The sequence below is a fragment of the Cucumis melo genome, chromosome 5, assembly GCF_025177605.1.
Source record: "Cucumis melo cultivar AY chromosome 5, USDA_Cmelo_AY_1.0, whole genome shotgun sequence".
Lineage (NCBI taxonomy): Eukaryota > Viridiplantae > Streptophyta > Magnoliopsida > Cucurbitales > Cucurbitaceae > Cucumis > Cucumis melo.
Window position 1 is genome coordinate 23,631,896 of NC_066861.1, and position 27,490 is coordinate 23,659,385.

The window sequence follows — 27,490 nt, forward strand, 5'->3', positions numbered from 1 at the left end:
ATTTTAGCAAGGAATAAATTATTACAAATAGGAGAGTATATACAAAGTTCCTTAAGTATGACGATGGTTGGAACGACGATTTTTGTAATTATACTCTAAAATTTTTAATTATAAAAATTGAGGCATCAAACTTATATCACCGTTGAAAATGCAAGTTGGTAGAATTGAAAAATTGTTACAGTTGTATAAGTTTGAGAACGGATCAATTTCTATTATTTAGGGTCCGATTCCTCCCACTATTATGAGTTTGATCCAATTTTAAACTCATATATAACTTTAATGGTCCAATCTTCATAATTGAAAGTATGAGAGTTGTAATTACAATTACCATCATAGTTCAAAGATAGTTTTTAAAATTTACTCTTTACTTTTTGTACGTGTTGTTCCAAATATAAAAGCTGAAGAATAACTACTATTGTTCCTTCTTACAAAAAGTTGAGGAACAAAAAAAAAAAAGTCTTATAACCTTTAATCATCTTAAACAAGATGTGAGAATTAAGTTAAACTTGCGTTTGCATAATACATGATTCTTAGTCTTGTGGTTGATTAAGCATATAGTCACATGCAATTAGAATAATATAGGAACTGTACTCTCAATCGTTCATTTCCATACCTATCAATTATAAACTATAAAAATAAAAGTAAATACAACTTTCCGATAATAGGAATAAGAATACAGGTAAAGAGTCAAAACTTCTAATTTCAAAATTGAAAAACTAAAAGTCCTATGCTGAAAATAAGAGGACAGAAAAAGTAATATAGGATTCTTAAAAGATGTAAATATATATAAATGAAAGTATTTAAAGAAGAAGAATATAAAAAGAGGCAAAGGTGGCAATAATTATGAGAAAATGGCTCCAACCAACATCACAAGCATTGGCCAGCAATATTTTGATGGCATTTGCTTTTAATTTAGTGGAGGATTTTGTTCAAAAGAAAGGGGGCTGATTTCATTGAAGCCATTATTGCTGATCTGATCTATAAGCCATTTGAGAAACATGATTGAATATTTGAATACTAATGATCAAAGAAGAGAGTATTAAAATTTGATATGAATGCTTAAAAATTGCATTATGATGATGGTGAGGAGTAGCAGTTTGTCAAAGCCAAACAGAATTCTTTTATCTTACTAACATTGCAAATACATATGGAAGAAAAAGAGTAAGCAAAAAACTAGGAAAAATTACAAGGCAAAGGGCACCACACAATCTCTCTGTATGTTGGAAATGTTTGGCAAATTAGCAACTTCCTCTTCTTTCTTTTTTTTTTTTTTTTAATGTTTGTTTTGTTGTCTCTTTCTCAAACACTTCTCTTTTTCTTTCCTTGGCACAGCAAAGTGAAATCACAATTTCATTAATCTCTCATTTTATATGAGGAAGCAATAATACTTTTCTCACACTGTGTAGTGCTGCTGAATGGTGTCAATGTCGAGTCCCTTCAACTTCACCACGGACTCGACGTGTCCCTTGAGTGTGTTCAGCTCCCGGAGCCTGAAACCACGATGGAAAAGAATTTCAGAATGATAGATTAATAATATTTCGTTTGGTTTGCAAGGCAATACTAATTCATTTCATGTTAATACCTTGCAATCTCGGCACGTCTCTTAGCTTGCTCGGCAATCTCAGAGAGTTCTCTGTAGCTGCTCTTTTCGGAGAAGATGTTTGTTGACTCGGGTGGTTGAAGTCCATGTAATGTTCTTTGAGCAAGGGCCCATTGTGCTTCTCTTTCCTCTTTTCCGTAGTCTTTCTTGGTGGTGAAAGCAGTCTGTTGCATAATAATAACAATGTAGTTTAATAAGAGTTCACTAAATAACTAATTTTGTTCATACATTTTGTCAAGATACCGAAAAGAAGGCGTACCTTGTTTTCTAACAAGTTGAGCCATGCCTTTCCGCTCAATATGTAACGAATAGCAAACTTCATGATATCGAGTGGAATATAGAAAACAATGCTGTAAAGCCAGATGACACCGGCCCATCCCCATCCGATTCCCTTGATCTTTGCAAATCCCCAGTTCGCATATACTGCGATCAAGGTTGCAACCTGAGATGACAAGAATAAACATTTTAGCTTTTCAGCCTTTGGTTCACAAGATCATTTTCAATACATTTGGAGAAAACTATTCTACTTCATTCTTACCAGCTGTGCAATCAAGAAAGCACCGACCAACAGAAGTCCAGGTCGCTCAGCATACGACCAGCCACGCGATCTAGTAACAAAAATCAAAGCCTGGCTGACAATACTGACTTGCAGGTACAAAGCAGCCATCATCTCATCTACATTATGACGGATGGATCTAACACCGAATTTATCCTGCATTAACAAGCAAGTAACATAAGTTGTTGGATCAAACTATTTTTCAACTGATTCTGAAAAGTATAGGCTAGTGAGCAAGGAACATACCGAAAAGAAGTTGGTTCCGTCCATTAACCAAAAGAATATAACCGTCATCAAAGCCAAGTACCCACCAAGTACTATTCCGGTTGCGAAAATCTCCTTTAGTTTCCAACTGTCAGGTAATGGAGATGGCTTCACCCTGTCCTTTGAGATTGTCATAATTGTACCTGTAACAAAACAACAATGCACGCCCATCAATATTGGATTGTTTTGCTTTTGTGGAGCTATCAAGGAGACAAGAAGGATAGAACTAATTCACAATTTATCAGAAACTCACCATCATTCAAGATGGCAATAATCAAAACCATGAAGGGAGAGAAATCAAATCTCCAAATGAGAGCAATCAACATGAAACCAAACTGCAAAAGAGGAATCACACAGAAAACAGAATATGATTAAGACAATCAAATAACATACCATTGCAATGAACAAATCAAGTTTAACCATTGACTGCACACATACCACAATACGGATAGTGATGGAGACTGCATAAATCTGTAGAAGAGAAAAGAGAGGAGGAGAAAGGGTTAGCGGTTTCCCAATTACACATAAACTTGAGTTAGCTATTTATGAGGGTTCAAGTACGGTGACTTACAGTATAGTTCTTCATCCTTTGGAAGATAGCTCTGCTGGTCAACACGGCACTAATGATAACACTCAAACCAGGCTCGGTAAGAACAATGTCGGATGCACCTCGTGCAGCGTCAGTGGCATCAGCAACAGCAATACCAATATCTGCCTTCTTCAAAGCAGGAGCATCATTCACACCATCTCCAGTCATTCCACAAATGTGCTTTCTTTCTTGCAACTTCTTTACAATTTCGTATTTGTGTTCTAGATATTGGATTAAAATATAATTAAAAAGAAGTTAGAGGACCGAAACAAAAATGTTGATCGTCAAGTATAAACTAGAGGCGAGAATCACCTGGAAATACTCCAGCGAATCCATCAGCCTTCTCAATCAACTCTTCAACTGGAAGGCCAGCAATGCTTTCGTCCTTGTGCTGGCCGAGTAAGGAAGAAGATGGATACATGTTCGTTCCCATTCCAAGTCTTCGACCGGTTTCCTTTGCTATAGCAAGTTGATCACCTGGTATAGATATCAATTGGGGTCAAGCACTAGCCTATCGAACACGATGAGAAGAATTTACGAGAAACTTCGTGTCAAATATACCAGTAATCATCTTGACATTCACACCCAAGTTGAGAGCCCTGCGGATGGTTTCAGCACTATCGTGTCTAGGAGGATCAAAAAGGGGCAACAAACCAACAAATTGCCATGGAGCACCGGGACTTTCCTTGGTCTTCTCAGGCACTTCCTGTTTAACATATTATGAAAAACAACAATCTCAAAGACAGCTCGATCATCAAAGTTCGAGGTACAAACTATGTTATGGAGTGTCGGGAATCAAACCTGTCTTGCAACAGCCAAAGATCGAAGTCCACGCTCGGCAAACTTGTCAATTACAGAAAACACCTTCCTCTTGAAGTCCTCTTTGCAGTTGCAAAGAGTCAAGATCTGTTCCCAAGATCAGTTTATAAGGCATTGATAATCAACAATCAGTATGATATTGTTCAGTCCTTACATCTCATTTCAATACGAATAAGATATATACCTGTTCAGGAGCACCTTTGCTAGCACGGTGCCAGTTTCCATTAGAATCAATGTAAGTCAAAGCAGTTCTCTTATCCACAGGATTAAATGGGAAGAAGTGAATTTCTCTAATTCCAGCTCTTGCCTACATTACAAAATATTTAAACCATTCGACCGTCAGAAGTTTGATTCAGGGCTTTCTCAGCATAATGAAAAGTGAAAAATAATCAAAGATAAGTGTACCTCTTTTGGGTCAGCGAGCATTCCAACCATGGCAGCATCAATTGCATCCTGGTTTTCAGTCCTAGATGCCCTTGCAGCAAGCAGAATGACATGCTCTTTGTCAACACCCTTGACAAACACCTCAATCAAGTTCTTGTCAACACTCAACTTGTTAAGAGTCAGCGTTCCAGTTTTGTCACTGCAAAGTACATCCATACCGGCCATTTCTTCAATAGCTGTCATTCTCTTGGTGATAGCACCTTGTTGAGACAGCTTGTGAGAACCAATAGCCATGGTCACTGACAAGACAGTAGGCATAGCAATTGGAATGCCTCCAATCAAGAGAACCAAAAGGTTGTCGATACCATCTCTATATTCACGGTGTTGGATCGGGTACATAACGAGGATCTCAATCAACATACCAATGGCAATGGAGCAAATACAAAAGTTTCCAATGGCAGTGAGAACCTTTTGGAAGTGTCCAACTTGATTAGTACTATCAACAAGATGAGCTGCTTTACCAAAGAAAGTGTGGACACCAGTAGCAATAACAACAGCCTCGATTTCTCCTTGTTTGCAAGTGGAGCCAGAGAAAACTTCATCCCCTGGGTTCTTGGTCACGGGAAGTGATTCTCCGGTCAAGGCAGATTGATCAACCTTTAACGGATCACCCTCGAGAAGACGAGCATCTGCTGGGATGATATCTCCCAATTTCACACTGATCACATCTCCTGGTACTAGAATTGATGCATCTTGTTCACACCATTTTCCATCCCTCAGAACCTAAACACCAACACACAAAAACTTTACATCTGTACTTTAAACACATTTTAAAGCAAATTTAGGGAATGAATATGAACAAGTTGGAGTTACCTTGGTTTTAGGTGCAAGACCAGCCATAAGAGCAGCAGCTGCATTACCAGCATTGTTCTCTTCAATGAAACTAATGGTGGAGTTGATAACCAAAAGACAGACGATACCGACGAAATCCTGCCAATCCGGTCCCCGACCGCCACCATTGGCCAAGGCAATGGCCATGATAGCTGCAGCTTCCATGACCCAAGACAGAGGATTCCACATAAACCCAAGAAACTTCAAGATCTTGCTTTCCTGTTTTCATATGATTACAAATGAATATCAGAAAAAAATTCAAAGAAAAAAGGTAAAAAAAATTTTTTGTTTTTCTCATAAACCAAGAATCAAACCTTTTTCTCTTCTAGCTTGTTGGGACCAAAGATTTGAAGACGATTCTCCCCTTCTTGAGAACTTAAACCTTCCCTTGTACATTTCAGCTGCTCAAACACTTCCTCAATGGGGATTTTCTCCTGCAATCAAATAAAAAATGACACAAAATAAGTGTTCATTCATCTGATAAGGGAATGTTCCTCATGAATATGAGAGCATAATTTAGAGTTTCGATCCATTAAATCTCATTAATCAAGGCTATGTTTTCATTGGACGACTTCACTTAAATCAAACATTATCATTATCTAATCAAGTTTTTCTTTTTTAAACCAAAGTTCTGATGTTCTAATTAAAATTACCCAAAAATAATTTAAACCCAAAACTTTATTATTTTATACCTAGTGAAATATCAATGAATACTAAACACCTTTAATGACAAAAATAATAACAATAACAACAATAATAATAACTCTATAAATATGAATTCAAGTCAAACATGGGAACTAGAAGAATCATTTACTTCCCCTTTAATGAGATTCCAAGACTTTTCCTCATTACCAAAAAAATGAAACCAAAAATTAAGAAATAATTCACATACATCCCACCTACCCATCATAGAAATTAAAAAAAAAAAATTAAACTAAAAAATTAAAAATAACCTTTCCCTAAAGTTACAAGTTAATTATCTTTATATTTTCAATTAAGGTTGGGTACTTATACTTGACATTTTCCAACAATTTAGTTTTTACTCTAAAAAGTTAAATGAATTTTTGTATACATGTAATTCAATAGACTAATAGGAAATCAATTTTTTTAAAATAATAATAATAATAATGTTAAAAAAAAAAAAAAAAAAAGAATAGATATACCTTTGACCCTAAATTTAAGCATAAATCCTTTTTCAATTTTCAAAAAGTCCAATCAAGTCCTACTATATACTTTTAAAAAGTGACCAACCTAATTTCTATATATGAGAATAAAAAGAACAAAAAAGTCCAATTTAAAAAAAAAAAAAAAAAGTGAAAGTAATAAATGAAAAGAAGAAAAAGAAAACGAGTCACCGCCGAGTTAGCGAGTTGAGAGACTCAGGTAGGAGACAAGAGAATTAAATTTGGGGGAACGGAAAAATCAAACTCAAAATCCTCAATCAAAGGCGCGTTGACCACAAAATTTCCCCAAATGGACCCCACCACGTGGCTACTCGCGCGTCTACAAACACGCGCCACAATAACCCCAACTGCGCCGGCGGCGGCGGCGGCGTAAATATCGCTACCGGAGAAGGGTAAAACGGGAAATCTTAAAAAAAAAAGGGAAACGATTTGTTTGTTGAATCCAAGGAAGGGTCAGTTAAGTGAAGATGTGGGGTCAGAGCCGTTGAAAAATACGAAAAGCCTATTTTTCTTTAGGGAAAATTAAATATTAAATAAACCCAAACGTTGAGTTTTCATTTTTAAAAAAAGGGGAAAAGTCAAAAGTACCACGGAGACGTACCCAAAAAAATTCCCAGTTTCTTTTTTTTTTTTTTTTTTTTTTCATTTTCTTCATTAATTAATTTTATAAAAATAAATTAAAAATTTTAAAAGAAAAAGTGGCAAAAAAAGTAATAAACTTAATTTATATTTAAAAAAAAAAAAAATTAATAACAGCCACCCTATTTTCTTTTCTGTATTGCACATGCTCAGATCCAGTTAAGGAGCCAACCATATATGATAAAATATTTTTTTAAAAAAAAAAAGATATGTTTGGTTGGCGAGAAATATCAGGAAAATAAATCAAAATTTAATTCGTTAATACTAAAACTCCGAAAATTAAAAATCAAACAATCTAACTATTAGAATCGTAATCATGATCAAGGAAACAAAAAGATAATAACAACGATAATGAACAAAAGAGGGGAGGAGAAAGTTAGAAGGGGGAGGGAATTTTGGGGAGAAAGTAAAGAGAGAAAAGGAATAATACCAAATCAACAGTTTCGTTCTTGATCTCCTCGAGAGTTAAAGCGGTGTCGTTTCCCATCTTGATTGTGGTTTAGTCGTATAGCTTAAGGAGATGAAAAGAGAGGGGGTTTGGTGGGTTTTGTTGTCTTAAGGAAGAAGAAGAAGCATTGAAGGAAGGGGGAGGGGGTGGATTTTCCCGAGAAAGTAATAAGATTCCCGGGAAAATAAGAGGGTGTTTGGGGAGAGAGAAAAATGAAAGGGGGGGGAGGGGGGAAAGAGAGCTTTTGTGTGTGTGTGTGAGAGAGAGAGAGAGAGAGAGAGAGAGAGAGAGAGGAGTGAGGAATTGGCGTCCAAATGCAATTGGCTTTTTATATAAAACTCCAAAGCCTTACCCCCCCCCCCCCCCCCCCCACCACTCTTATTGTGACTACCACGCAGTCCAAGTGGGCTCCACACCTTCTCTCTCCTCTCTCTAAATTTACTATGACATCCCACCTGTTCTTCAACTACATCATACTTTGTAAGTCAAAAGTTCTTAGTTATCTTAGGGTTAATCTTGTATTTACTGAGCTTTTTTTTTTATTATTATTATTATTATGTTTTTCTCATTCCTACTACCATTTTAGTATTTGAGTTCCTAATCTCATTTATTTTACGCCTAAATCTTCATCTTATCCTTTTTTCTTTTTTTTTTTCAAATTCACCTCCATATAAATTAACTAATTCTCTTTATATATTTTTCTCTTTTACGCTTATTTTCTAAACTAATATAAAATATTTTCCAATTTCAATTATTTATTTCATAAAATCATTAAATTAATTATGTATTTAACAATATCTTTTTCTAAAGAAGTTCGAATATATAATTTGTAAATTACATTTAAAAATTATAAATAATTAACTAATAAATTAATATATAAATAAATAATAATATATTGTGTAATATACTCATAATCACTAAGTAACTTTTATTATTTGCACTTTTTTTAATTTAAATTTTCTAAAAACACAATTGCCAACGATTAGTTTAAAAGTTAGAGCACTCCACCCACAACATATTCAACTATGGAAAATTAAATTTTGAAACGTTGTGACAAACAAGTTAGGTGGTCCAGAGAAAATTATTCGACTATAAGGATTATTGGACGGATAAAATCCATACTGATCATTTGCTTATAAAATCGGGTATTTATATATAAGTGTAACCAAGATTATGAATTTCTCTCTCTTATACTCAATAACTTAAAACCAACGTCTACTTATACTTTTAACAAATCTTAAATTTAGTCATGAACGGAACTAATTTATTGTTCATTTTATTTGATCAATTTTGACGTAAATTAATTTTGAAATTTAAAATGGCACTAAACAAATATTTTTCATCCCATAGTTAATATAATGGGGGCGGGGGGGTGATTTCTTAGTCGCCGTTGGATTTAATCTTCCACTCAAGAAAAGGTAGGGTGGGAGAATCCACGTGGCAGTCATCAAGCGATGAGTTTTATCATCATAGAGATTGATTCATTTTTTTTCTTTCATTTATTTATTTATTTATTTTGTATGTATTGTATATTTAGTTGAAATCATTATTGTGATATAACCAATGATCACTATGTTATAACCAATGAATGATCTGTCTAAACTTTTTTTTTTCTTTTTTTTTTTTTTGCTTAAATTTTTATGTATGATTGATATAACCCATGCATTTGCATTTTTTGGTTTTGTACCTTTTTTCCAATAAGCAAGACAAAAAATATTATTACCTCTCACTCTCTTTCTTTCTATAAGTAACAACAAAATTATTATTAGTATTGTACCTTTGTCTATTTGAGCCAACATTGGTTACTACAAAATGTAGCTGTAAATTTTTATATATATAATGTGGTCCGTGCTATATATATCAAGATTCATTTCGATGTTAACTCTTGTTTAAAAAAATCTTACATATCCAAAATAGAAAAATTGAATCGTAAACTATGATGTATATCTCTTAGTAAACTTAAATATATAGATAAAAACCATAGACGAAATCAATAAAACAAATATTAAAATTTAAAGTTTTTAATTCTAATTTAACTTGTCTTTTTAGTAAATTTTTAAATGCAAAAAAAATATAGTAGAAGAGATTAAGGTGTAAAATTGATGTTTTTATTTTACGAACATTTGTTGGACATTTTAAAATAAAACAAAATATTGTAAAATTTTAGACTCTATCAATAATAATTCACATTGATAATAAGTACCTAATAGAATATGAAATTTTGTTATTTATAATAATTTTTCGATCACTGCTTTAAGAGCGGAGAATATTTAGGTTTTTTGTTTAAGCGTTTGGCCACTAGACTTGGTATAACATGAAAATTAAAATAAAAAGAAATGAAGCTGGCATAGTGTAACGCCCCAAAAATTAAGATAATTTATTGGGCGTTATTTTGAATCCATTTAATGAGAATTATTTGATTTATGTGGGAATTGAAATTAATTAAATATTTCTTGGATGAATATTTAATTAATTAGAGGTTTTGGCACGTGGTGTTTGTTAAGTTTTTGTTTAAATGGTAGGTTAAGAGAATTAAGTAAAGTTGTGGATTTTTAGTGTTGTTGAAGTTGAATTTAATTAAATAATTATGGATGTTATTTAATTAAATTGTGGGGTGGAAAGTTTGTTGGAGATTGAATAATTATATGTATATGTGGAAATATATATATAATTATTATGTTAAAGGAAACGATAATTATATTTGTTGAAATATAATTATTTAAGGAAAAAATAGTTGTGTTTTGGAGAAAGGATATTTATTAAAGGAGAAAAAGTAAAATAATTATATTTTGGGAAAATATAATTATTTGTAAAAGGATAATTAATTACTTTGGAGAAAGATAAACAATAATTAATTATTTGTAAAAGGATAATTACTTTGGAGAAAGATAAACAATAATTAATTATTTGTAAAAGGATAATTACTTTGGAGAAAGGTAAACAATAATTAATTATTGTGGAAGATAATTAATTATTTTTGAGAAAGATAAATAATAATTAATTATTGTAGAAGATAATTAATTATTTTGGAAGAAAGGTAAATAATAATTAATTATTGTGGATGATAATTAATTATTCTGCAGAAAGATAAATCTTGATTATGGAGTGAAGTTGTTATGGTTGGTTTAAGATAATTCATGTTGGAAGTTATAAGTGATTTATTGGAAAAGATTTGATTGATTAAATTAATTGAGGACTTAAGTTAATTTGAGATTTTGGAGGGAAAAGTTAGTTTTTGTGGAATTGTAATTAATTGAGTATATATATATGGATATATATATTTAATTAATAATATGGAAAAGTGAAGTTAATTATATGATGGAATATAATTATATTTGTTTGGAAAAGAAGATAATCCATAAGGAGAGAGATGGTTGATTTGATTGGACAAAAAAGATATATATTTATTTGCAAGAGAGAATAATGGTTTAAATAAATATATATTTATTGTAGATTTTGGTGAGAGAAAAATAATAATAATAAAGAAGTATTATTATTATTACTAATAGTTGTAAATGCCTAAGATTAAGGCATTGATTTAGGAAAGATAATGGGAATAAAGATATATGTATATTTTTTGGTATTATATATATATCCTAAAAGGAAAAGGAAAAGAAAATAATAATAATAAATATTATTGTTATTATATATATCCTAAAAGGAAAAGGAAAAGGAAATAATAATTATTATTATTATTGTTATTATGTGAGTCTATAAATAGCATTAGAATGCTTAAGATGGAAATAAAGGAAAAAGAAAAAGGTTCTTTATCTTCTTCTCTAAGATAACCCTCTGTTGTCGCCGCCTCAGTTAAAGTTAAGATTGGTCTCTTTGGAAGCTTGAGGATTTAAAGTGATGAATTTTTCATCAAGGATAAGAGGATTTTCCAACCTCCATCTGAGTAACCTTGGTAAGCTAATGAAATTAAATTAATATTTTATTAATTTAATTTTGGATCTATTTGAGGTTTCTTTAAAGGTTCAATTGGCTAAACTTTTTAAGATCTAAATCTTGGATTTTTCCCAATCAAGGTTGAATTGGTTTCAACCCAATTTTTAGAAAGTTAATTTGGGAGAATTTTTGGGTGTTAGTCAATTGCTAATTTCATTAATTGAGATACTAAGTGTTCCTTTTATGATTAGGATCAAGTTAATTGGAGAATTTTACTGTCAACTAGGGAGTACCTTTGTTTGGCTAAAATCTCCAGGTAAGAGATTCTCCTACTAGACCTTCGAACTGAATTTAAGAGACCGCATGTAATTATGATTATGCATTGATGGTAGCTAAGATGCACAATTTGATGATAATGATTATACTGAGATTATGATGATAGTTGATGTTGATGATGATGACTGAGATTATTATGTTGATGATTGATGATGATAGTTGATGTTGATGATGATGACTGAGATTATTATGTTGATGGTTGATGATGATGACTGATGTTATGTTAAGGACTGATAGATTGATGTTGATGATTGTTAATGCATGATATATTAATCACATGATTAAGGACGTTAAGATTAATACTCATGCCATGTTATGATGTTATGTTATGCTACATGCTATGGATAGGGTGTTCTGTTAACTTTGTCTATTAGAGTCGTACCTGCATGGGTGTCCTTCGGGATCACCACCTATTTAGGACTGTGTGGTTCGACGGGACGCCAGTCTAGCATGTATATAGATATGATTCGAGTGATTCGACGGGGTCCTCGCATCCCGATTGTCTTAGTGTTACCCCCGGGTTCACTACAGACCAGCATGTCCTAGGTGCTCCCCCGGGACACCGAAGACCAGATTTTCGTTCCTACGGGAGCGCATGTTGCACGTGTTCGGGAACGTGCCAGAGATTGGGTACCATTTTCAGGACTCTAATGGGAAGTTAACAGACACCTAGCGGGACTAGTAGTAGGTCCCTTACTGAGTATATGTTTATACTCACTCTTTCTATGTTTAACATTTCAGGCGAAGGTAAAGGTAGAGGAAAGCTGGCGAGCGACAAAGAAGGATCCGTGACATGCCATATGGGGACTCAGTTTTGCTTCCGCGTTTATGTTTCAGTGTTTTAATATTCCATTTTTAATGAAAATTTATTCTTCCCTCGTTTCAAAAAAAAGTGTCTCTTGTCATTGTTTCTCCTTAGTAACGACCTCAGCTTAGTATAAAGAGTTGGGTCGTTACAGTTGGTATCAGAGCGTCAGCTTTTAGGTTCTGTAGACTAACTTACGATGTGAGTCTCTGATTTTGTCTCTATATATGGCTACTACGGTCCTTCGTCACTCGCCAGGTATGTATTTTATGATACATGATTATGAATATGCACGTGACCTTGCCTGTATTAAACTAGAACTGCATGAATGTTATGATTTAATGGTGATGGCTTTGGTGGTAAAGTTTTAAGAAAAATGTTGGCACGTAAAGATGCTCAAAGGGGTGATTGAGTAGGCAAAAGAGTTGGACGTGTTCAGCGTGATGAACTGTTTTGTGACTGGATATCTAAGAAATAAGTTATGTTGGTGGTTTTAAAGGGAACTAAAGGCATGGTTAAGTTCAAGTATATCAAGCACATTTGATTGTGTTTAGAATTGAGTTGCTGGAGAAGGAACAAAGCAAACTTTAGTGCATAGTTATTTTGGTGAAACTTCAAGAAACTGTTTTTGAGTTTACCATGAAGGATAAGTTACAGCTAGTTCAAAGTACAAGTGATGAAATAACGAACTCCTTTAGAATAACTAGCTAAGTTGATGTCATTAAAGAAAGCCAATAGTTGGACAAAAGTTTGAACTTTATCAAACAAGAAAAGAGAAATTAGTGAGTTCTAAAGATTGCTAAATGGTGGAGAATGCCTTACTAAGGGTGGAAGTCCGAAGTTGGAAAATAGAATGTAGTTTTTGAAGAGTTATGAATTAAGTTTCACTTAGATAAGTGTAAAGGAAAGAAAAGTGTTTGAGAAAAGTAATATTTTGTCAAGAGAAGCGAAGCTTTGCGCAACATGAGAGTTGCACTTAGGAAAATTTTATGGCAGAGTTACCAAGTTGAGAAGGCTACTTAGGAACAAGAGTATGACAAGGGAGCTCGATACTCGAAATTGTTCAAGGACTAAAACTTTCGAGGACGAAAGTTTCTTAGCGAGGAAAGATTGTAACACCCCATAAATTTAAGGAACTTATTATGGGTATTACATTAAGTGGAATTAGAAGTTAAGGAATGTATTTGGTGTTTTGTGTTAGATTAATTAAATATATATACATGGGTGTGTATATTTAATTAAAGATTTTGGAATTTGGTAGAATTTGTGAGAGCCAAGTATCCCAAGCTGTTCAAAGATTAGAACTTTCGAGGACGAAAGTTGTTAAAGGAGGGAAGATTGTAACGCCCCAAAAATTAAGATAATTTATTGGGCGTTATTTTGAATCCATTTAATGAGAATTATTTGATTTATGTGGGAATTGAAATTAATTAAATATTTCTTGGATGAATATTTAATTAATTAGAGGTTTTGGCACGTGGTGTTTGTTAAGTTTTTGTTTAAATGGTAGGTTAAGAGAATTAAGTAAAGTTGTGGATTTTTAGTGTTGTTGAAGTTGAATTTAATTAAATAATTATGGATGTTATTTAATTAAATTGTGGGGTGGAAAGTTTGTTGGAGATTGAATAATTATATGTATATGTGGAAATATATATATAATTATTATGTTAAAGGAAACGATAATTATATTTGTTGAAATATAATTATTTAAGGAAAAAATAGTTGTGTTTTGGAGAAAGGATATTTATTAAAGGAGAAAAAGTAAAATAATTATATTTTGGGAAAATATAATTATTTGTAAAAGGATAATTAATTACTTTGGAGAAAGATAAACAATAATTAATTATTTGTAAAAGGATAATTACTTTGGAGAAAGATAAACAATAATTAATTATTTGTAAAAGGATAATTACTTTGGAGAAAGGTAAACAATAATTAATTATTGTGGAAGATAATTAATTATTTTTGAGAAAGATAAATAATAATTAATTATTGTAGAAGATAATTAATTATTTTGGAAGAAAGGTAAATAATAATTAATTATTGTGGATGATAATTAATTATTCTGCAGAAAGATAAATCTTGATTATGGAGTGAAGTTGTTATGGTTGGTTTAAGATAATTCATGTTGGAAGTTATAAGTGATTTATTGGAAAAGATTTGATTGATTAAATTAATTGAGGACTTAAGTTAATTTGAGATTTTGGAGGGAAAAGTTAGTTTTTGTGGAATTGTAATTAATTGAGTATATATATATGGATATATATATTTAATTAATAATATGGAAAAGTGAAGTTAATTATATGATGGAATATAATTATATTTGTTTGGAAAAGAAGATAATCCATAAGGAGAGAGATGGTTGATTTGATTGGACAAAAAAGATATATATTTATTTGCAAGAGAGAATAATGGTTTAAATAAATATATATTTATTGTAGATTTTGGTGAGAGAAAAATAATAATAATAAAGAAGTATTATTATTATTACTAATAGTTGTAAATGCCTAAGATTAAGGCATTGATTTAGGAAAGATAATGGGAATAAAGATATATGTATATTTTTTGGTATTATATATATATCCTAAAAGGAAAAGGAAAAGAAAATAATAATAATAAATATTATTGTTATTATATATATCCTAAAAGGAAAAGGAAAAGGAAATAATAATTATTATTATTATTGTTATTATGTGAGTCTATAAATAGCATTAGAATGCTTAAGATGGAAATAAAGGAAAAAGAAAAAGGTTCTTTATCTTCTTCTCTAAGATAACCCTCTGTTGTCGCCGCCTCAGTTAAAGTTAAGATTGGTCTCTTTGGAAGCTTGAGGATTTAAAGTGATGAATTTTTCATCAAGGATAAGAGGATTTTCCAACCTCCATCTGAGTAACCTTGGTAAGCTAATGAAATTAAATTAATATTTTATTAATTTAATTTTGGATCTATTTGAGGTTTCTTTAAAGGTTCAATTGGCTAAACTTTTTAAGATCTAAATCTTGGATTTTTCCCAATCAAGGTTGAATTGGTTTCAACCCAATTTTTAGAAAGTTAATTTGGGAGAATTTTTGGGTGTTAGTCAATTGCTAATTTCATTAATTGAGATACTAAGTGTTCCTTTTATGATTAGGATCAAGTTAATTGGAGAATTTTACTGTCAACTAGGGAGTACCTTTGTTTGGCTAAAATCTCCAGGTAAGAGATTCTCCTACTAGACCTTCGAACTGAATTTAAGAGACCGCATGTAATTATGATTATGCATTGATGGTAGCTAAGATGCACAATTTGATGATAATGATTATACTGAGATTATGATGATAGTTGATGTTGATGATGATGACTGAGATTATTATGTTGATGATTGATGATGATAGTTGATGTTGATGATGATGACTGAGATTATTATGTTGATGGTTGATGATGATGACTGATGTTATGTTAAGGACTGATAGATTGATGTTGATGATTGTTAATGCATGATATATTAATCACATGATTAAGGACGTTAAGATTAATACTCATGCCATGTTATGATGTTATGTTATGCTACATGCTATGGATAGGGTGTTCTGTTAACTTTGTCTATTAGAGTCGTACCTGCATGGGTGTCCTTCGGGATCACCACCTATTTAGGACTGTGTGGTTCGACGGGACGCCAGTCTAGCATGTATATAGATATGATTCGAGTGATTCGACGGGGTCCTCGCATCCCGATTGTCTTAGTGTTACCCCCGGGTTCACTACAGACCAGCATGTCCTAGGTGCTCCCCCGGGACACCGAAGACCAGATTTTCGTTCCTACGGGAGCGCATGTTGCACGTGTTCGGGAACGTGCCAGAGATTGGGTACCATTTTCAGGACTCTAATGGGAAGTTAACAGACACCTAGCGGGACTAGTAGTAGGTCCCTTACTGAGTATATGTTTATACTCACTCTTTCTATGTTTAACATTTCAGGCGAAGGTAAAGGTAGAGGAAAGCTGGCGAGCGACAAAGAAGGATCCGTGACATGCCATATGGGGACTCAGTTTTGCTTCCGCGTTTATGTTTCAGTGTTTTAATATTCCATTTTTAATGAAAATTTATTCTTCCCTCGTTTCAAAAAAAAGTGTCTCTTGTCATTGTTTCTCCTTAGTAACGACCTCAGCTTAGTATAAAGAGTTGGGTCGTTACACATAGTAACATAATGATGGATAAGGTACAAAAAAAAATATGTATAGAGAAATAAGAGAGAGGATAAACTATGAGATAATTAAGCAATTAATGGAATCTAAAAATAAAAAAAAAATGATCCCAATTAACAAGATTGTAGCACATGGAGGATCAAATTATTTGGGGTTAAAAAAATGTCTTAGCTACAAAGAGAGAGAATAAATAAAAATTAAGCAATAATAATACAACATAAATGTTTTTTTTAATAACAAGAGAAAATGAAAAGATAATAGGGGATTTGACTTTTTGAATAATTTTTTAAATTTTTTTTTGTTTTTATTGAAATTTTATTAAGTGGATTGTGGGAACCTCAATAATAGTACCCCCAAAGTCTTCTCACTTGTGATGTTTCTACAAATGGGGTTTCTAATTTTTTTAAGAAAATATATGTGGAAAAAAAATAAATTATAATAAAAGGAAAAAAAAGAAGAAATTAAGAGGAAAAAAAAAAGAGGGAGAGCACTATGGGAAATTGGGAATATTAATAAAGGAAAAAATAAAATAAGAGATGGAGAAAAAAAGAAGGGTAAATCCAACATGACCGTTGGATTGCTTTAAAAGGTAGTCAACTCTTTACGGCCTATGGGAAATTGAGGTCCTTAATTAAGGTTTTTTATTATTATTATTATTATTTTTAAATTTTAATTTTAATTTAGTTTTTTTAAAAACTTATATTAAAAGATGAAAGAAAAATAAACTATTTTCTTTTTTTTTCTTCTTTTTTTAGTATTTATTGAGTTAATCAATTATGTTTGTTCATATGGGATGGGTTGTACATGTGTCATGTACTTTTATTCCTTTCCTATCATTCAATTTTTCTAATTAAAAAATGTTTCTTTACGTGGAAGATCTAAATGTTTGATATTTGGAATGGTAATTAGTGTCTTATTTACTGAATTATGTTTTGTCTAGCTTAACTTTTTTTTTTTTAAATTACAATATAGGTTAGCTATTTTTTTTAATAGGATATATATATGAAATGGACCGACTAACTAAAGTTTGTGTTATTAAGACGAATGTCTACTTAACAAAGACGAAGCATTTTGAAGTTCTTGGGGTAGTTTGTAGCCATTTTTATAAATGTATGTGTAGAATGATAATGTTAAAAGAAAGTGATATGAGTAAATTAGGTAGATAAAGTTATGACGTTATTGGGAGGATATTTTTATTATGTTATTATTAAAAATGGTTTCAAAAATACCTTTTTTGAAGAATATTTTTTTAGAGAAAATTAGTCTTAGGTTGGGAAATGAAATGTAGATTCTTTTTAGTAAAGGTTTTATTATTATTATTATTATTTAAAAAAGAGGAAAGAAATCTTTAAAAATACGTTGTCCATCAATGTTTGGATTGTTTTCAAATACAACAAAATGAGTTAATCTATTTACGAATATATAACAAAATTTTATCGTCTGCTGAGTGATCAACATTGATATATGTCTATTAATTGGTCTTAATTATAGACACTGATTGAGGTCTATATTATCTATTACTTGTTGTACTATTACATACAATAAAAAATATATATATTTTAAGGATAACAGGATTTTTTTTTTTTTTTTTTGTATAAATAAAGTTATATACTCAGCATTATAATGTGATTTTTTTAGTGAAGTTTTTGTTGTACTATTAATTACAATAAAATCTAACTTCCAATATAAATTTTATCAAAAGAAGTTGGGGTTAGATTATGAATTTTATAAACACGTAGCACATAATAATTAATAATGTTTTTGCAAAAGGAGAGAATGACATTTTTCAAATATAGCACGATAGATCAAAATCTTTACAAAATTATAGGAAAATTTTAGGTCTATTGATAATTATGATCGATGAAGCCTGGAATTTTTCTATATTTTGTAAATATTTTCAATAGTTTTAACTTTTACAATAATTTATCATAACTATATTACTTTAAAATCTAATTATCATAAGTAATTTTCGTTCTCTCAACTTAGATTTCTTAATGAAACTCAACCTTATTTTATTTTGCATTTATCTTTCTAATCCAAAAACCAAACTCAAATTTTCATCCAAATGACAAAACTATAAAAGAAAAAAAAATTCAAAATCAATATTTTTGTTGTCAAATTATATACTTTGTAGGGTTAACTTTAAAAGTTTAACTATATCTATTTAATTTTTAAATTTTCATAAAAATCTTTCAAAATTTTACCTAATCAAATCATTAAAACTTAAAAAATGTGAATAAATTCTTAAACTTAAATTTTTTTATTTAAGAGTTACTTACAATAAATTTTTCGACCATTTTAGTTTGTGTCTAGTAGTATATTTTAACGTACTAAAATAATTAAATTTAGATATTTTTTATATATAAGTCCATACGTGAATTGAAACGTTCTATATCTATTTTGATACAAAATTAAAAGCCTATAAAAATTCACTAGAGATTTTTTAAGGTTTGATGACTAAATATACACAAATCTCATGAACTAAAGAAGTATTAAAAGTATCCAAATTACTTTGTTAAATTATGAATTTTGTTCAAATATTGTATCTTTCAAGACATGTTTGAAAAAGCAGTTGTCTTCAAACTTTAGGTTATACTTTTATTTAATCTTTGATGACCTTCAATTAAAGGTTTTAGCACCAAAAAAAATAAAAAATAAAAAATAAAAAAGGTTATAGATGCATATTAATTAAGAATTTTATAATCATGTTTTCTAGTACAAATTATGCATTAAACTTGATTAAAAAGGCCATGTTTGGGAACATGTTGTCATTGTTTCTTTTTTAAAGAATTGTCAACAAATAAACTAATTTTGAATCTATTTTTATATAAATTTATAATTTCAAAGGAAAGAATAAACCAACTTTTTATGGTAATGGACAGTTCATGAAGAGAGAAAACATTGAAAAACACTTTTTCTTTTCTTTTTTTCTCTTTTAGTAAATTATATATAAAAAAAAAACAACTATTAACAATAATAAAAAAAACAATGAAATTATATATTTTAAAAACAATTCTTAAACTAGCCCCCAAAAAATATTAAATAAAAGCTAATGGTTTTTTTTTAAAAAAAATAAAAATAAAACAACATTACTAATGACTTTTAGTTATAATAACAACAACAATAATAATAAAGCTTTTTTCTTTCTTCCCTTAGTTAAAATCAATGTTCTCCTCCAAGCATCTAAGCCAAAACTTATGCATATGCAATTAATGTTGCTAATAATAATAGTAATATTTTTTTGTAAACTTTATTATTTATATATATTAAGATAGAGAAACTTTCGTAAATGTAACAAAATAATAAATTATTTACAGACAAAACCCATAAAGTTAGCTATTTTTTAAATATTTCAGGTTTGTCCTTCCGTCTTTCTTCTTCTCCTCGCATAAAATCGTCTTCATATTTTTTGCAATTTCTTTCATCTTCCCCTCATGATTTCTTTGATCGTCTTCTTTTTTTCCTCTTTTTTTTATGTGGTTTAATCTGTCTTCCTTATTTTTCTCTTCTTTTTTTGATTGGTTCTTTCCATCATCTTTGTACTTTTCCTTTCGCTGCGATGTCTTTCTTGTTTTTCTCTCTTTTTTTACGTCGTTTACATTTGGTTAACCAAATCTAATTGACTGTGTAAAAAAAAAAAAGCAAAATCTAAAAGATCGTGTATAGAGAGTCTTGAAAAAAAAATCATGTAAACGATCGTTTAAAAAAAAGTAAACGATCATGTAAAAAAAATAAAAAATTGTGTATAAAGAATCTTGAAAAAAAATCATTTGTATTGGAGTAGCCAAATTAAACGATCGTCTAAAATTTAAACAATCTTGTACAAAATAATTAAAATGATTGTGTACCAATTTTTTTTTTAAAAATCATTTAGATTTGAGTCGTCCCCAAATCTAAACAATATATTATGATGACGTTGTTGAGTGTGGTTAACGGGACATTTTAGGTATTTTACATAGTAGGTCTTTAGGCTTTTTCCGTTTTCGGAACTATTCTATAAATTGTAAATATTTTTTTGCTTTTTTATATTTTTCAAAAGACTCCGATTAAATATTCATTTTTCTGTTTTCTTTTCCTGAATTTAAATGAAATTTATGGAATTGAGGTTTTTTTTTCTGACTCTCTGTATCGAAAAGATATACTTTTCCTATAATAGGTTTGAATTTATTAATTGATAATGATACAATCAAGCATATTCTTTGCTTGCTACACATTTATGCAGTCAATTCTCCCTCTACATATATTTTATTATATTTTGTTTTTCCTTATTTGACAATGTTTATTCATTATTGTATAAACAAAGAAATATTTTTATGTACCTTATAATTATTGCTTTAATTTCCTTTAATTTGAGTGTGACATTAAAAAAAATGCCACTTTAGACTTGATTTACCCTTGATTCTGCATGATGTTAGCTTGGGAGTAATTCTATATTTAATCAATGGGATTTTCTTTTCACCTTAAAAGAGACTTTTTTTTTTCTCTGCTTAAAAAATAATGATGATACTGTAAGAAGAAAAAAAAAATAGCATTATAGAATTGCAATACAATTGTTATTTAAACATATGGAGTGTTCATTGTTGTTGTTAGTTTATTTTGTTTCAAAATTTAATATTTAGGGTATTTGTATGTTATTTCGTTTCAAATATTTACTATAACAAACTTCTCATTTACTATCATTGTCTCAACATCTAAGAAGTTAAAACTATGTCATGTTAAAGTTAATGATAAACAATTTACAAAAGGTAATGTCGTTAATTAAAATGGTATTTTTATAGCAAATTATCTAAGCGATTAAAATAGAAAAGCTTTAAAATTTATGGATTAAAATTAATAAAATAATGGTAAAAGTTAAAAAAAAAAACAAAAATAGAAATATTGTAAAACATAGTTAAATTAGTTAGTTTAAGAATCTCACTCAATTATATGTTGGGATATTTTTTTTTAATTTAAAGATATATATATATAATATATGTGAGGATATTAATTTATATACAAATCAAGAAAAATCTTATATTAATTATGGAAGTTGGTATTGATGTAAAATTTCATTATGTAATGTTGGTAAATGAGATTACAAAAGACTAAAGTTATGTTGTGTCATTGGAAAGGCTAATGACATTTTTCTATCAAGTGCTTTTCTTTTTCCCCTTTATTAATTAATCTTTTTGAGACAAATTTGTGTTTTAATTTTCATGCTTGATTGGATGGATGTTTTATTTTGTTTCTTATCCTTATTTCTAAGGATGCCTCCCTCAATCTTCTTGACAAAAACATTTATTGTTTTTAAGAATAAATGGTTTCTTTAAATAGTTCGAGAGATTCGATTGCTATCGGTTTGGAAAAGAATCTAAATCAACAATTTTTTTTTAAAAAAAAATTAAAGACTTAAATTGACCTAAATCAATCCATGGACTAGCCAATAATCGATTTATACTCTTTTAACGATTGGGTCAGTTTGAACATTTACTAGATCAACCATAGTCGGTTCAATGGTAGTTTGATCGAAAAACTGATTTTGACTAGGCGAGGCTCATCCTAGGTGTAGGGTGTCTTTTCTATTTCCCCTACATATATTTTACAAATTTTAACGAAAAAAATCAAATCTATGATAACACTATGTCAATTGAGTCATTCTCATTTTAACGGAACTATATTCAGAGGCTGGATATGATTTTACCTACTGAATTTTATATATATAATCTTTTGGTCATCCAAATAGTTATAAATAATTATGAAATAATTTGAAAAATATAAGCAAAACGCACATATTTTTAATTTTATTTTTAAATAACAAAAGGTTTGTAATATCAACTTCGTTGTTATAGATTTCATTTTTCCATAACACATGTTATAAAGAAAAAACCCCAAAAATATTTTCGTGCTCAAGATTAATTCTAGTAGAAAATTTCCAAATTCATTTGGTTATATTTTTAAATATAAATTCCAACAATTTAGTATATTTGAAATATGGAGTTTGATATGAGAAAATAGGTTTATAAACAAAATTATGTATCTAAACCTTTATAAAAAGATCTAAACAAACATATGTTTACATTTTAATTAAACTCATTTTAAAGAAGTGTTTAAAAAAATATGTATTCTTGAAAAATAATTTTTCCATTCTTATTATTTGTTTCCTTTATTTAAGGAAAAAAAAAGAATAAAGTTCCCTCTTTCCTTATTTTTCCATTTTTCTTTAAATAAGGTTCTTAAAAAATGACAAGATTATAACTTAATTTTAATAATAATATAATTTATATATATATATCTAATAAGTGAGTTTTAAAAAACATGCCTAATTAAGTTACTACACAAAATTGAAAATTTGATAGCATTATCTTAGGTTATTGTTTAGTTAAACAACTTTTTTTTTTATACTCATCATCCGTTCATTTCTCCTATCGATATAATATTTCAAGCTATAAATAAAGAGGCTCATTCCTTCCGTGTAATTTTTGTACAAAATGTGTCTACACTTTCAAAAAAAAATATAATAATAATAATAAATAAGGGGCATTTATCCTTTGATTAGTTTTACAATTAAATTTTGAGCCACTTTGTCTACCGATGAATCAAGAATAATGTCGAAATTTAATGAACTAATTATGCCCCTTAACAAAAAGACTTTGAAGTCATGGACACTTTTCTATTTTTAAAAAATTCGAAGAAAGAAAAAAAATGTTTGTTTTGGTCTCTAAGTTTTCAAAACTAAACTTTTCGGTTCTCCAATTTTAATGAATAGATGTAAGTCTTCGAAATGTATATTATTATTATTATTTAAAATAGTTGGGATAACATTATAAATTTAAAAAATTAGTTTACTTAAAATATTGTATAATTATTTAAAGTAATAATTAAAAAAATATCGTGCGACACTTTTTCAATATATTCTTAAAACTTCAATAAAAAAAAAGGTTTTTATAATTTTGAAACCAAACAAATTCATATCCAATTACTCGAAAACTAAAAACATCACCTTAAAAACTTAGATACCAAAAACACAAATTCTATAGAGTCCAACGATTAAAAAGATAATTTTTCTTCGAAAAAAAAATAAAAATCCGACACATAATTTAAAATATGAATATAAATATATAATTTGAAAGTTTCCATGTGAGATTGGTCAGCATATTCCCATGAAAAGTGTAAAGAAACCAACAAGGATGTTTAACGACAATTAGGAAGAGGTTGAGATCTCATAAAGCTACACACAAAAAAAAAAAAAAAAAAATCACTTCTTTCAACTTTATTTAAAACTACACATTCAAAAACCTCTTATTTACCTTTTCTCTCCAAATAAAATTCTCAAATAAATCCATTAACTTTCACCTTTCAATTTCACTCGTTCATAAATCTCCTAAACGGAAACGGAAATATGATGATAGTTACAATCACGTGTTTAAACTTTCAACAATAACACTTATGTCAGTAAACTTCTAAGATTGTTAAAATTGAATTCAAATTTGAATTAGAAAAAAAGAAGAAGTAAAACTATAAATATTTATTTTTGATAGAAACATAAAGTAGATGTGAAAAAAGAAAATTGGAATTGAGAAAAGATTAAAAAGAGAAAATGTGTGAAGACAAAAGGGGTTAGGTATGCAAAAAGGAGAATAAAAAGGGGTAGGTAAGTTTGTGTACAAAATGTACACTAAATTTTAAAAACCAACTTAATTTGTCAATATTCAACTATTTCTTTTTTCAATATCATATTATAAATAAAATAAAATATGATTCTAAAAGTGTATAAATAAAAAAATTACTTTAGAAATTGAGTTATGTTTGTGTACTTAATATGTACTGACCTCTGTGTTCTTTTTCTTTTCTTAATTAATATGAAAATGATTGATAAATGACTTAAATAATATAATGGTTCTTCTCTCTTTCCCCAATTTTTTTATTTGTTTTTCTTTTAAACTAAACACACCCACAACTACTTTAGCTACCTATAAATTTTAAGTATTTCATAGTAGATAATAATGTTTACAAATAATTATTTACAATAATTTGGTTTATATTTTTTTAGTTTTTGAAAATCAAAACTTAAAAAAACCAAAATGGTCCAAATCCCAAACCATAATTGTCCTATGCTAAGCAAAAAATTGACTTAATATCTATTATCATATTGAACATTTTCAAATACAATAAAATGAACCAAAGTATATACAAAATATAGTAAATTTAAGATTTTATAAATGATAGACACCAATATTATATTAATTAATGGACTTTCATCGATGTCTATATTTTATAAATATTTCAACAGTTTTACCAATCACAATAATTTTACCTTTTTTAAACATTTTTGAAATGATTGTTTTTTTTTTTTAAAAAAAACATTTACTCTTCTACCAAATTTGCTATTAAATTCACCTTTAAGAAGTTATTATGAAACACACAAGTCTTTAAATTAAAATCACTTTTCCTACCTTGGTTTTTGTGTTTATACTACGTAGGTACACCAAACTCATCTTACAAATACATTGAAAAAAGAAAAAACACATTTGAAATTTTCATTTTAATGCATGTCTCAATTTTTACAACAACTACGATAATATCAGGGATTAATTTGAATCTAAAACTTCAAAGAAAATGAATACACGTCAATTACCAGTGACCTATTTAACGATTTTGAGAAGAAAAAAAAGGGTATTGTTCCGATGAGAATGGCCTGCATAAGTCATAAAGGTAGTGTTTGGTCAAAGAGAGGAAACTTTTGTTATTGGCAATCTTAAAGAAAAGAAACCAAAGACTTACATATGTGGAAGAAATTAAATTTAGGCCGGCTTTTAAAGCTTTTCAAAATCTTCTATTCAATACCAATATATATATATATATATAGATAGATATTCTTATTTTGTAATTTGATCCTTTTAATTTGGATGTGTTTGTACGGATAGTCCTTTTGGAATTTCTTTTGGGATTGGTCAACTTTGTGGAATATTCAAAACTCTCCACAATAATTGGTTTAAAATGCAAAGAGAAAAAATTGCCCCAATTGGATCAATAGGACAACAAGACTGCAAATATTTTGTGTACTTTCTCTTCTCACTTCCACCATATAAATTCAAACATTAACTCCAAAACCAAAACAGAGCTTTGTTTCTCACAATTATTTGTCAACCAAAACTATCGCATTAACTACACTTAACATCATTGTTCTTTTTTTCCTCTCTTTTTCCTTCTTCTATCCCACTTGTATTTCTAAAATGAATTAGTATATAGAAATTAAAAAATAAAGTTTGAATTTTTTTATATTCATATTTGATAACGATTTTTTTTCTCGGTTTGATAATCACAATTTTTTAGCATGAATTCTTTTTTTTTTTTTTGAAAAAAAAAATGAAAGATTTTTTTGAGAAAGAAAAGTAATTTTAAAAATTTAGCTAAAGAATTAAATGTCTTTTTTGTTTTTGGTATGATTATTAATGTGGTGTATATGGTTTTCATTAATGGTATTTTAAGAGAGGTTGTTTGATTTTTCCAAGAAGTAATATCAACATTGATTTTTCTTTTTCCCTTCAATTTATCTTTTAATTTAATATAGGTGGTTGGAAAATTAAATTGTTGAAATTTGTTGGCATTGTTTGGAAGAGTCCCCTCAACATTCTACGCTTCTTTTATTGCTCATATTTCTCTCCATTTATTTTGTGGGGGAAAAATAATTAAAGCTTAATTACATTCTACAAAATCTCTCAACTTTCTACATTTTTTTTTTATAAAAATATTCATAACAATTCTTTTACCTTAGTAATCCAATTCTTATACCTTTTTTTTTTTTTTGGCAAAAGTAAAAGTAGTTTGTATACTCAAGGCCATAAAAATTAGGAAAATAGTAAAAATTGGCGAATTTGACAAAATATTTACAAATATAATAAAATTTTATATTTCTATCAAAGACACTGATATACTCATATCAGTCATATTGATAGACAGAAGTCTATCAGTGTATTATTGATAGAATTCAAAAAATTTATATATGTTGTAAATATTTTAGTTTATTTTACTATATTTAAAAATGTCTCTAAAAATTATGTGGAATAATGGAACGTGAAACACAAATCATAATAAAAAGAAACAATTACTTAATTTTTCACTTTTTTTTTTTACTAAATGTTAAATTCATAGTCAATTTTTATTTTTTAAAAAGAAAAGAAAGAAAAAAAGACTTTTGAGAAAGTTCAATTAAGTCATACAAAATTGGTATAGATATTGATTCATAAGTGAACACAACAAAATAAGAAACCAATGGTTAGATTTAGGCTTCCAAAATTGTTGAACTAAAGGAAAAAAAAAAGTTGTTTGCAAATTGAATTATATGCCAATTTTGAACTTTCTAAATGTTAAAAGTTTGAAAGGCAAAGCATATATACACAAAAGGTCAAAAAGCTAATGGATCCAATTCCATGACTTAACAATTTATACAATATATATTCTTTCCAATTCTTTGGAATACTAAGAACATAAATGTAGCATTTTCCTTTCACCCACTTTTTCTTTCTAGACATATAGCTTTGCTCCATTTTTCTAATCTAATTAATGCAAAATTTATTTTTGAAATGGGTCTCCCCCTTTTTGTTTTTTATTTCAATTTAATGTCTCATCGTTACTATTTTTTTTTCTCTTAATCAAGGGCTTAAATCAAGTAATACTTGGAATAATCTTTCAAGGAATAATCTTTCAAGTATACTGAAAAAATTATAACAAAATATCTAGAAGGGAGTTTATGTTTTCATTTTTGATTAAGATGCAAATTTCATATTTATTTGTTTAGTTTAAGAGACTATGACTTGGATGCAACCGCATGTAGATATAGCTATTAGGTTTTATTTATTTTTAAATTTTAGTATATGGTTCTAAAATGAAGGTTGGATACATAAATAGATGTAATTATCAAT

At 29.0% G+C, this 27,490-nt stretch overlaps 1 protein-coding gene across 1 annotated transcript; it reads right to left on the reverse strand.

Moving 5' to 3' along the window:
• Nucleotides 1–1,096: 1,096 nt before the first annotated feature.
• On the reverse strand, nt 1,097–7,704 carry LOC103492804 (plasma membrane ATPase 4). Its single transcript, XM_008453341.3, has 16 exons — nt 7,357–7,704; nt 5,418–5,537; nt 5,086–5,322; nt 4,234–4,995; nt 4,013–4,135; nt 3,811–3,915; nt 3,571–3,715; nt 3,322–3,486; nt 2,992–3,230; nt 2,859–2,891; nt 2,674–2,755; nt 2,403–2,563; nt 2,139–2,312; nt 1,860–2,042; nt 1,583–1,764; nt 1,097–1,490 (listed from the first exon to the last, which is right to left on the reverse strand). The coding sequence occupies exons 1-16, from the start codon at nt 7,411–7,413 to the stop codon at nt 1,394–1,396; spliced, it is 2,865 nt and encodes a 954-aa protein (XP_008451563.1). The 5' UTR covers nt 7,414–7,704; the 3' UTR covers nt 1,097–1,393.
• Between the last annotated feature and the right edge of the window lie 19,786 nt (nt 7,705–27,490).

What these genes read in the sequence shown, in the direction of transcription:
- LOC103492804 (XM_008453341.3), bottom strand. Translation starts at nt 7,413, where the DNA reads ATGGGAAACGACACCGCTTTAACTCTCGAGGAGATCAAGAACGAAACT. An exon ending in AGAACGAAACTGTTGATTTG is followed by an intron (nt 5,538 to 7,356) that starts GTATTATTCCTT and finishes ATTTGATTGCAG; the next exon opens with GAGAAAATCCCCATTGAGGA. An exon ending in CTTTCTTGATTGCACAGCTG is followed by an intron (nt 2,043 to 2,138) that starts GTAAGAATGAAG and finishes TTGTCATCTCAG; the next exon opens with GTTGCAACCTTGATCGCAGT.